This window comes from Haliotis rubra, unplaced genomic scaffold, assembly GCF_003918875.1.
Source record: "Haliotis rubra isolate DU_JTF1 unplaced genomic scaffold, ASM391887v1 Scf53, whole genome shotgun sequence".
In the NCBI taxonomy this organism is placed as follows: domain Eukaryota; kingdom Metazoa; phylum Mollusca; class Gastropoda; order Lepetellida; family Haliotidae; genus Haliotis; species Haliotis rubra.
In genome coordinates this window covers 201,086-213,557 of record NW_025767224.1, presented here as the reverse complement: position 1 = coordinate 213,557, position 12,472 = coordinate 201,086, and the positions used below count along the sequence as shown (strand labels likewise).

At 44.2% G+C, this 12,472-nt stretch overlaps 1 protein-coding gene across 1 annotated transcript in view; it reads right to left on the bottom strand.

Annotated features, from left to right (window-relative positions):
• LOC124253012 overlaps nt 1-8,719 on the bottom strand; it is a 62,390-nt gene extending 53,671 nt beyond the window's left edge. The window contains exons 1-2 of the mRNA XM_046686728.1: nt 8,641-8,719; nt 3,086-3,187 (exon numbers count right to left, since the gene is read on the bottom strand). Coding sequence (XP_046542684.1) covers nt 3,086-3,187; nt 8,641-8,710 — 172 coding nt within the window. The 5' untranslated portion in view covers nt 8,711-8,719. The remainder of the gene's footprint in view (nt 1-3,085; nt 3,188-8,640) is intronic.
• Nucleotides 8,720-12,472: the final 3,753 nt, after the last annotated feature.

Sequence of the window (12,472 nt, the reverse complement as noted above, 5' to 3'; positions counted from 1 at the left end):
GTCGCTCGTCCCCGGAACGGTTCACTTTCAGCAGAATGTTTACGTAGGCAACAGTCAGTCTATCTGCTGGGACTACAACAGTTTGTAAACATCCAGGCTGTTGTCTCTAGATATAACTCTGTACACTTGTAGAGGTATTATTAGATACAGGGCCACTGTCTCTCAGATATGACAGAGATGAGATTGACACAACCAGGAAAATGCCTAACATTGATTCAGTTCCAGCTACACAGAGATGTTGAAAAGCCTTTTCCTTCAATACCTCCTGTTCTGGTTCAAAATCTATTTGAATGGCTTGACATTCTCCGATCTTCAGAGGTGAGGTGAGGTGATATGGGGTTTAACGTCGTCCTTGAGAATATTTCGCTCATATGACGACGTGCCTGCGTTTTTTCTGCGGCTGCTTGTACTAGCCCAGACTTAAGCTGGTTTTATAGTGCTAACCCACTGAGATACCATGCCGCAGTGAAGCATGAATACCCCACTCAGACACATTATACTGACTCCTAGCCGACCAGTCCTTGTTGTACCCATTTTGGTATGACGCGGTTGGGGATCGAACCCGCGACCTTCCGCTCTCCGGGCGGACGCTCTAACCACTACACCACGAAGGCGGTCCCGATCTTCAGAAACTGTTTGACCAGCTCTCTAGACCTTGTATCATTATGGTTGATCTAAACGGGCATTACCTTCTATCGGGAAGTACTCATGCCAATGTTAGGGGGAAATCATTACAGAGTTCATTGCAGATAATAATTTAGGCATATTCAGTGATGGATCAGCCATATTTGCAACCGGGTATGGGGACGTATTCCGAATTTGATTTGTCAATCCCAGGTTCAAAAAGAAAATATTTTTTCAGCAATTCATTTCGATATATTTTTACAGCAATCGTCATTAAGACAATTCCTATGTTTGTATGCCGGTAATCGTGACGCGATTGTTGTGTATTGCAAGCATTTGGTTTAAAAATGAAAATGTTACGTGAAAAGGTCACACCGAGAAAATTCACTTGCAATGTGTCGGAAACATGAGTTCGGACGTCGACTATAAAAAGCCAAACCAAATTCGTCAGTTTATTACGAAATTTACCACTTAAATGGATATAAAAAAGTTTGCTACTGACAGAAACATCACCATTGGACGTTCTTAAGCAAGGAAGTCCAAGTCTGCCGCTGCAAGATACTTCAACGTCCACCACAGCACCATAGGTCGATTATGACATCGATATCCGGCCGGGTGTTTCACCTACGTCAACAATTTGCTACAATAACGGACACTGCAGGACAGGTGCCTGGTCTTCGAAGAATTTCCGAACAAACCATAAGAAATCGTCTGAAAAAAGTAGGAATTCGAGCATATCGACCAAAAGTTGGATCTGTCCTGACAAGACTGCAATGACAACGACGTGTCCAATAGTGGAATATGGTACAGTCATGGAACCTGGGAATCTAATGAAGAGTTTGGTTCAGCGATGAATCACGTTTCCTCCTGCAACGATGGGATGGGAGACCACATGTCTATTGAAGTCGACACGAACGTTTTCGCCGAACTGTGTCCGACAGGTGGACAGGTTTGGTGGAGAAAACTTCATGGTGTGTGGAGCCATGTCTTACACGGGTAGATCTAGGCTAGTGATGGTTCAAAACAGCAAATCGCCACATCGTCCAAATCCTGCGACATCACCTCCTCTCACTTTTTAACCGCCAGAGGGAGCTGTTTCAACACGACAACGCTCGCAAGTCAAAACATTGATTACACAACAGTCTCCTTTCCTGCTGACTGGGTTCCGTCCTATTGCGCAACTTAGTACAATAACCAGTCCAGAAGTTAGAGACCAATTCATTCAACTGGATAGATAAATATTTATTTGATACCTCTAAGCATTTGTATATTGCAACAATACGCGCCTTCTAATCCTTGCAAACAAGTCGTGCAGTGTGCTCTGTCGTACAGCGCACTCTGACAAATCGAAATCTGAAAATCGTGGAAATCTCAAAACGAGGCTCTGCCGCTAGAAAGGTTTGGCGGTCTGGTACGGACTTGCTATTATATCAATCACACTGTGAGTTACAAAACTACACCGAATAAGCGCAAAGAATACATATCCGATGTAACCAGTGAGCCAGATGACTTGTGAATCATTTTACGACTTCATCAAACAGGGGCGTCTTAGTTAAGGTCATGCTGTCTACACCTCGCCATGAAATAGGAAATAAAAATAACTTGTAAATGCCATTTTCTTATGAAACAAGAAATTGAAATTCAGTGTAACCATAGTTGTTTGTGGTGTCTCTTTTCACTTCCACGCGGGAAAATTCGGATCGGCTGAAAAGTAGGTCATTGTCTGAATAGGTTAATGAGACTCATGTTTCGGTTTGCCTCGCATAGCTCGCGTAACAGGTGCCTATCTCTCCAATGCAAACGTCAATGTCCTTCACTGTCCTTCCAAAGCAGTGTCGTCCAATGACAATGATAACAATACAATGTCACCCGTGTGTCAAATTTCTTTCACTTCTGTCCAAGATTAATTGACTTTAGTCCACTTTAATACATTTTCCTATTTTGGGACTGTGCATTTCTTCTTTTGAAGAATTAATGTGTAATGAGCTTGAAAGGTCGGTCCATGCTGCCCCTTTGTGGAAGTGGCCAAAATGTACTTTGTTGATTGGCGTGGCCTTTTCGCATAACTGCGGTCAACAATATCACCAAGATTTTATTGTTGTCTTGAGTATTCCGTCTTAATGGTTGAATACAGACTGGGAAGCTATTATTTTATTCTTTAAGAGAATTGATGTGTGTATGTCTTGGAGTTCTAAACATAAAAGCGGTGTGCATGGTTTGCGTAAACAACGTGCGTACATGCGCCCATATACACTTCCGTGAGCGAGTAAGGTATAGCACGACTCTGAACAGAAATCAAGTTATATCAGGGCCTGTCAGCATGATACTGTAGGAGAGCACGGCATTAGTGGATTTGTCTTAGGTTAGAATCTTACGGGCAGTGTTTCAGATGTATATCAGTGTGTCAACAATGTGATTCGAACTATGCAACTTCTCACTGCAGATGTAGTGTTCTACTCACGTATCTGACACGTGGGACCCGACCAGCCCTGGAGACAGCCACTAGCGCACCGGAAACCGACGTCACATCCACTTGTACAGTGACACTCCCGCAACGCTGATGCTGAAATATGACCTTCTGTTACAGCTTGGCTTAAGGCAGTCTGCACTTCCAAAACACCGAATTGCACATTTCAGACGTTGTTAAAATATGTCGCGTATTTATAGGCAACTGAAAATATCCATGATCCAAGTATGAACAAAATACGCGGCATGATGGGATATGAGCAATCTCTATAGATGATATCGCAGATGTCCCCAGGGGCTCGAGAACATCACGACTGGAAGCCCGAGATCAGCTGACCTACATATGCCAATGAGCATATTAGTAGTTATATAATGATGGTTCTATTACAGGGTACCTTATAGGCTTATTTCTACGTAATTCCGCTCCCAGCGCCTAGTGATTTTCAAGCAAAGATATCATTCGATGTACAACCGAGCTTGCCAGTCTAGACCCGTTAAACTCGCAAAGTGTCTATCATTTTTTCAGCAACCACTGACTAGACCACGACATGCCGAGTGGAGTTTCCTTTATAGGGGGTCTTAGAAACTCCCAAGCGTCGAGGTCTAATCAGTGGTTTATGCGCGTGTGTCCGTACGCGTAAGTCGTGACGCCCAGTTTTTTGGAATACAGAACTAGTTTGCCTAGGTTCTGCCTAGTGCGCACCTAGTTTGTACCTAGTTTGCACCTAGTTTGTACCTAGTTTGCCTAGTCCGCCGAGGTTCTGCCTAGTTATCCATATAGACAATTGTGCGAATGCAGATATATAGTACAAATAAAATGCCTCCGGAAAGACAACTATCGCAAGACCAAGTGGATAATATTCGCAAGATGCGTGGACAAATCTCTGCACAAGAAACGAAACAACGATTTGGAATCGGTTCCAATCGACTACGCAAAATATGGAATACAGAGGAAGATATGCAAATACCTACAAAGCCCATTTCTTCCTCCCCCGCTACAAATCCGAACTCTAGGACATCCGTATTGCCAACCGCAGAACCGTCCACCAACACCCTCTTGCCCACTGGCGAGATAGCTCCAAATCCGACGTCTACCTCCAGCACAACCGTATTGCCTGCTGCAGAACCGTCGACTGCGCCCACCGTCCAGGACTTCTACGACCGCTTGGGGAGGCTCGAGGCTCGTGTGGAACAAAACACGACGATGTAGTCGGCTCGTGCAGAGCAAATTTGTTGTCGAGGCTAGACAAGGACGACAACGACGAAGAACTCCGGGAGGAAATAGAAAGCGTCGAGGAGGAACAAGAAGAGACCAGTCTGGATATCGAGAAGGTGCGGCAGATGGTAGAATCGGCCCAAAGGTGGACCACCCTTTCGCTAGCCACTGTGATTCTCTTGAAGGTCGTCTACAAGACCTGGAAGCACAGCACGCCGGCTAGCACGCTGGCCCACATACCGGTCGACTAGAAGACGGAAACGCCAACACCAGTTTCCACGCCCAAAATTGAGGACCCCCACTATATGGAGAAGAGAAATCGATGTGTGGAATGCAGCCTTTTTGGAAAATAAAGTATTGTAGTAGGGTATACGAACCATGCGTTTGTTTTTTTCGTCCAGGCATGCGCCCTACTTTCCGTACCACGAATTCCTTGAAAAGCAGTTGGAATACGAAAACGTTGTGCGAATGGGGCCTAGACTACACAGAGCTGGGCTTTGTTTTGTCAACAGATCCATATCCGCCACGGCACAGCCCATCCAATGTCCGTGTACGGGAATGTCTACATCGTCTTTTGGCGCTCCATTTTCGTCCAGCGCTTGTAGATACAGGATAGTTCGCTTGTTCCCACGATACATCTGTTTTGCAAACCTATGGATGGCATAGACCCCTACTGGAAAGTCAACACATTTCTGGATGGCGAGCAAACAGACAGGTCGACGAGAAAACGCAGACACCAGTTTCCAAGGTATACCCCATCCTCATGCAGTAACATTCATTTAGACATTTGACTTTCATAAGGTATACAACATGTGGTACACAACCAATTAGAGAAACAGCTTTCATATGGTATACAACCATGGCTACCGTCAGAGAACTGAAAGCGTTGGCTAGGAAGCGTGGTGTGACTGGTTATTTTTGCATGAGGAAAGCCGAATTGCTGGCCTCGCTCGACATGACCTATGACAAGCCCCCAACTGTATGAGAGCTCAAAGCTCAAGCTAAAGAACGTGGATTGACTGGTTATTCTCGCATGAGAACAGCCGAGCTGATCGAACTCCTGGAGGACACCGAGCCGGTCGAGTTGAGGTTCGTGCCGACGGACCATGCCGTGGCTAAGTATCTCCGAGGTTGGAAAATGGTTGTCGATTCTAATATCGATACTGATAAAATCAAACCCTTAATCGACAGTAAACTTCCCGAAGAATTAAACGATTTGAAAAGCATCAAATACCAGTTGACCCTTAAAATGTCGCTCCAAAACCTCAGTCGGATGGCAGTACCGATTCCATTGCTCCCTATTTCAGAGGCAAACAGGAAGTCCTAACTCAACCAGAATCGATTGAATCCTCCATCGAGACGTCGTTCCAAAAAATGCAAGAATCGTTGGAAAAATATACCCACATGGGCTCTGGATGGGTGGTAGATTTACAAAATGCAAGAACACCAAGCCTGCGGGTTTGGGTGGTCGTCCGATGCGATGGAAAATCGGAACCACCGGTGATTTACCGAGGTCGCGACGCGGCCGAAACGTTTCTCACGTTCTTACAACGCGAAGAAAAAACATAAGGGAAGCGTTGTTGGATCCTGCTCCCATGAATATGACGCCGGAGGATGAGTTCGCTCATCGACGAGCTAGATATTGTCACGTATGTAGAGGACACCTGAACGGTGATTCGGTGAGAGATCATTGTCACATCACCGGTCAATACCGAGGCGCTGCTCACTACGTGTGCAACTTAAAACTTAGAATCAACCCCCCAAAATCAACATCCCCATGGTCTTCCACAATTTGAGAGGGTACGATACTGATTTGCTCATGCAGGCCATCTCGAAAGTCGGCGGTGATATCAAATGCATCCCAAACAACATGGAGAAATACATCTCCTTCTCGCTCAACGGTCTGAGATTTATTGATAGTGCCCAGTTCCTCCTCTCGTCGCTCAACAGTTTGGTCAAGGCCAACGGTACCTTCGCCATCACCCATCGATACACAGATGAGTCAACAAGGCCTCTGCTGCGTGAACCCGTACGAGTACATGGACGACTGGACTAAGTTCGACGAGACGCGATTACCTCCCCTCGACCGATTTTACAGCAACTTAACCGAATCCCATATCACCCAGAATGTATAGAACAAACTGGGTTGCAAAAATCTGGGCGACTACCACGACCTGTACTTGAAGACGGACGTGCTGCTGCTGGCCGACGTGTTCGAGACATTCAGAAAAACATGTTTGGAACAGTATCAACTCGACCCCGTGTGGTACTACACCAGCCCCGGTTTCTCGTGGGATGCGCTCTTGAACGGGTGTCAAACTGGAATTGTTAACGGATTACGACATGCACTTGTTCGTGGAAAAAAGCTTGCGAGGCGGGATTTCCATGTCCTCCAATAGGTACGCGAAAGCCAACAACCCGTACGTGAAAAACTATCATTCGAACAAGCCCACCAATCATCTCCTCTATCTCGATGCCAACAACCTGTACGGCTGGGCCATGAGTCAGTTTTTGCCTAAATAGTGAATAGTGGGTTAATAGCGAGCATTTTAATCTGAAAAACATTATGGCCATCCCCGACAACTTCGACATAGGCTACCTGTTCGAAGTGGATTTGGACTATCCCGAAGCGTTGCACGAATTGCACTACAGTTATCCGCTGGCTCCAGAACGATTAATGGTCGATCGAGACTGGATGTCAGACTATCAACGAGGCTTGTTGGGCGAGAAGACACTGGCCAACGTGGAAAAACTCGTCCCGAACTTGATGAACAAAACCAAGTACGTTGTGCACTATGGAAACCAGCAGCTGTACCTGTCGCTGGGTATGAAGCTGACCAAAATACACCGAGTGCTCAAATTCGATCAAAACCCCTGGATCGAACCGTACATTCGGTTGAACACCGAATTGAGAAAACGAGCCACAAGGGAATTCGAGAAAACACTACCAACTCATGAACAATTCGGTGTTCGGCAAAACCATGGCAAACCTGAGGAAACGCGTCAACGTGAGGCTCGTGCGATCGCACCAGGAGGAAAAACTCAGAAAACTGATCGCCAGCCCGGCATTCAACCGAAGCAAGTTATTCGATAATGACTTGGCAGCCCTCCACATGAACAAAGCCATATCAAGCTCAACCAACCCGTCTACGTGGGGATGAGCATCCTCGACCTCTCCAAACATCTCATGTACGATTTCTACTACAGCCGACTCAAACAACAGTACGGCGATCGGTGCGAACTGCTATACACGCGTACACGGACACCGATTCCTTGTTGTTGACCAAGGACGAGTACGAGGACATGGCGAAACACAGCCACTTGTACGATACCAGCGATTACCCCCCAGACCACGCCCTTCACAGCAAGACCAATGAAAAGGTCCTCGGCAAGATGAAGGGTGAATGTGCGGGAACACCCATCGCCGAATACGTCGGATTGAGACCCAAGATGTATTCCATCCTAACAGCCGACAACGGCGAGACCCGAAAGGCGAAAGGGGGTCAAGAAATACGCGGTGAAACAACACATCAAACACGCCCTCTTCAAACAAGCTCTGTTCAAGAATAAAACGTTCAAACACCGAATGAATGCGTTGAGAAGCGACAAACACAACATCTATGGCATCACCCTGAATAAAACCTCCTTGTCGCCCATGGATACCAAACGGTGGATCGCCGTCGACGGCGTCACGACTTACGCGTACTGACACACGCACATAAACCACTGATTAGACCTCGACGCTTGGGAGTTTCTAAGACCCCCTATGTGGGAAACTCCACTCGGCATGTCGTGGTCTAGTCAGTGGTTGCTGAAAAAAATGATAGACACTTTGCGAGTTTAACGGGTCTAGGCTGGCGAACTCGCCTGGACATCGAATGATGTCGAAAATCACTAGGCGCTGGGAGCGGAATTACGTAGAAATAAGCCTATAAGGTACCCTGTAATAGAACCATCATTATATAACTACTATATTCGTGTATGCGAGGTAGCAGTGTATCATGGCCAAATTTTATCATTGTTATAGTGGGCGACTTTGTAAAGCAGGTATTCTATTAATTAACCATCCTCAGCAGCTTGTGTTCAAATATTTAAATGTATAATTGGGCTTAAAATGTGGACATTCCTCATAAATGCTCACCACATTCATATTTATAGATCATATGATCTGTATTTCAAATACCTCTCAGAATGGCTTTATATATACACTGCAGGACATAACGTAATGTAACGATGAAGATTGGACAGAAGCTTTCGCTATACAAATGTTACATAGTCGTACAGACATAGTATTTGACAGGCTATGATTCTTAAAATTACAGTAAATAACTTACCGTGCTGCAAAAGGCATGCATGAAGAAAACAGAGTAGCCAAAGATGTAGCATCCAGGGATGCGTCGCCATGTCTCCGACCAACACACACACACACACACATACACAAGGAAGTAGATTTTCAAGGACTGAGAAAGTGGTATGCTATATATATATGTTACAGGATGCATACAGTGTTGCCAGTCAGTCGGGATCTGTAATAACTAACTCCTCAAGAGAAATGAATCGTGTTGTTTTCTGATAATATGAACGTGTTCGAATCCCGTTTGCTCCCATTAGGTTTCTAGCTTCGTCCGTGCCATACCTGTGCTTGCTCGTGGGGTTTCCCGTGTAAACGTCTGTTATCTGTCTGAATACGGGGTTTCCTCCCACATTTAGCTGACACCCTGTGATATAAATGGAACACTGTTCAAAGTGGCGTTTAACCCAAGTCAAGACAAATAAGGAACGTGTATTTAGAAACGAGGAACAAAAGGCACAAATTCTGAAACAGTTTCAGAGTCAACTGAAAGTGATTCCAGTACATACATGTAGTTTTATTACAAACGATGAAGTACATTTCGACCGACTGTAATGTCACGACTGAGGTATGGAGTCTATATGTCCGCATGTTGTACACAAAATAGTTAGAATCCGATTTGCAGACTCACAACATCTACGCCAAAGCCGAAATAATACCAAACTTTAGAGAGGGTTATTTTGTAATCGAAACAAGGAAGGGTAGAGCAGTTAAATACCACAAGCCAAATAGTAATGGTTGGAAGACGCATGACTCTAACAGAATGTTTAACACTTCAAGCCTAATGCTTCAAATGCCAAAGGTGCTTGATGGTTACCTCAATTGATAAAGATGCTTGATGTTACCTCAGTTTATAAACGTGCTTGATGGTTATCTCAATTGCTAACGGTGCTTGATGGTTACCTCAACTGCTAAAGGTGCTTGATGGTTCCTCAATTGATAAAGGTGCTTTATCTTTACGTCAGCTGATAAGGTGCTTGACGGTTACCTCAACTGTTAAAGGTGCTTGATGATTTCTCAACTGATAAAGATGCTTGATGTTACCTCAGTCTATAAACGTGCTTGATTGTTACCTCAACTGATAAAGGTGCTTGATGGCTACCTCATTGGATAAAGGTGCTTGATGGTTCCTCAACTGATAAATGTGCTTGATGGTTACCTCAAGTCATAAAGGTGCTTGATGGGTTTATTTGAATTGATAAAGGTGCTTCATGGTTAATACAATTTCTAAAAGGAGTTGATGTTTACCTCAACTGATAAAGGTGCTTGGTGGTTACATCAAATGATAAAGGTACTTAATGGTTACCTCAATGGATAAAGGTATTTGATGACTCCTCAGATGATAAAGGTGATTCATAGTTACCTGAATTGTTAAAGGTCTAACAACTGACATACTTCAGACTACAGACCATTTCACGCCGAATACAGTTCCAGTCAACGTTTGGCATTCAAGCAACTTACTTACAACTTCATACAGTCTGAGTCAGCTTGTGGCCCATTGACTGTACCCAACAGGGTTTCCTTATATCTCAACAATTACCTGCAGTATTCTGTTTCATATGAAACAGCGTCAAATGCAATACTGTACGCGAACATGATGTCAGCAGAACGTTCAATCGGAAGGACATGCACTTCACGTGAATATATAGATATCAGCCATTCGTGAGCAATGGAACTTCAGCCATCATTCTGAAGATTGTGTCGTTATTCTTCAAGCCAAACTCTGCTTGTGACGATCCAGTATGACATTGTGAAGCAGAGCCGGATATTGCAGATCATTACATTACTGGTTGAAGTATTGTGTTGAACTCACAGGACGTCCTGGTCTGATTAAAGAAACGATGCATCCATGTCTCGATATGATCGAGAATATTCCTTGTCATTTTATCTTCGTGGTATTATCTACAAGTCCGTTTGAGTCAGAAACGGACCAATGAATTGCAAATATTATCATTGTACAAAATTGCCACATCAATATAAATAGTACACATGTTTATCATTTACTTATACCCAACAGCTTTCTTATATTTGACAATTTTCCGGACTCTACCAAAAAAGTTGTTTAAGAAACTATCATCATTGAACACGCAAAAGTTGTTATCTGTCGCGGCGGGGTGAAACTGCAGAAACGGAACAGCCACTATCTCGTCGTGCACGGGATACACAAACCTGATGAAAAATGAAGTTGAATGTTGACGTGAAACAGCTGATGAGTAAAGGCTTTCTCCCAGGCTGCAACTTGGTATTCAGGGTAAAGTCCACAGATAACAGAGACTACCATTCCGAGATGAATTGTGCAGTTTTCCTCGATTGGGTTAAAAACAAGTTGGTACCAGCTCTACCAGAGAAGTATTTATCGTAATGGACAATGCCCCATACCACAGCGTGCAGGACCCCGACAGTAAAGCCCCGACATCGAACAGTCGAAAAGGTGATATGATATCATGGCTCGACAAATTTCAGATCGCACGGCCTTCAAAGGCAACGAAGCCTTAGCTATATGAGATCATAAAACCCCACAAAGGTGAACCTTTCTACAAAGTTGACAGTTACATAAAAAGTAAGGGTCACGATATTCTGCGACTTCCACCCTATCACTGTGACCTTAACCCCATTGAAATGATATGGGATATTGTCAAAGGAGATGTTGCCAGATCAAACACAACTTTTAGATTACGTGACGTAGAGGTTTTGGTTAAGGAATCCCTTAACAAAATCACGAGTAAAACTTGGCACAACTGTGTCAACAAGGTAGCTAACGTCATTGAACAGGGTTACTGGTCTCGGGATGGCTTACAACAGGCAACTGTGGCACCACTTATCGTCCCTTTAAGTCTTGACTATGACACTACGACGGACAAGGAACCGACAGGTCTCCCGGCATAGATTTTGAGATGTCCCCCCGCCATGACTGGCTGTTCTGTTTCTGCAGTTTCACCCCGCCGCGACAGATAACAACTTTTGCGTGTTCAATGATGATAGTTTCTTAAACAACCTTTTTTGATGGAGTCCGGAAAATTTTCCAATATAAGAAAGCTGTTGGGTATTAGTAAATGATAAACATGTGTACAATTTATATTTGTGTGGCAAATTTGTACAATGATAATATTTGCAATTCATTGGTCCGTTTCTGACTCAAACGGACTGTAGTGTAGATGCAGGTGGAAGGGTCTGATTAAAACAACTTTGACATAATTTTAGTTGTATTTGGAAGGGGTAGCATCAGAGGAAACCTGTTGTCAACTTAATTTCTTACACATTTCTAATTGTCTATTTTGTGCAACAAAGGTCTGGGTTCCAAGACAAGAATCATCGGGGAACTCAACTGAAAATAGAACCAAATTCCTACACCCTTGGAACGGATATTCTCTGGACAGTTGTCCATGACTTTACCCGACAGTGGAGTATGACTGATTCGTGCCTGCACTATTGCAGCGTGGAACGGGCGTTACAGTGTCAGTATCTCCATAATGTTTGTTTTGCATACACAATTTACGTTGCATATTATCTACGCCATAACCAAAGCAGCAAAATCCATGCATACTTCTGATCTGCAGTGATATGATAACAGTTCACCATTGTCTGTTTGACGGTGCATGGCTGAGATGAGAACCGGATAGACGAGCTTTGTTTCACATCCTCCTGCCTCAGTGGTGGGTGTGGCAGACAAACACATCACACGCCAGATGTTACTAACAATAACACCAATTTCTTTGTTCCTTGTTTCAATTTTCACGATTGTGGATTAAGGATGTGAGTAAATGTTTGGTTTGAAGGAAATGTATTTCAAAAATAAATATCATTCTGAATCGGAC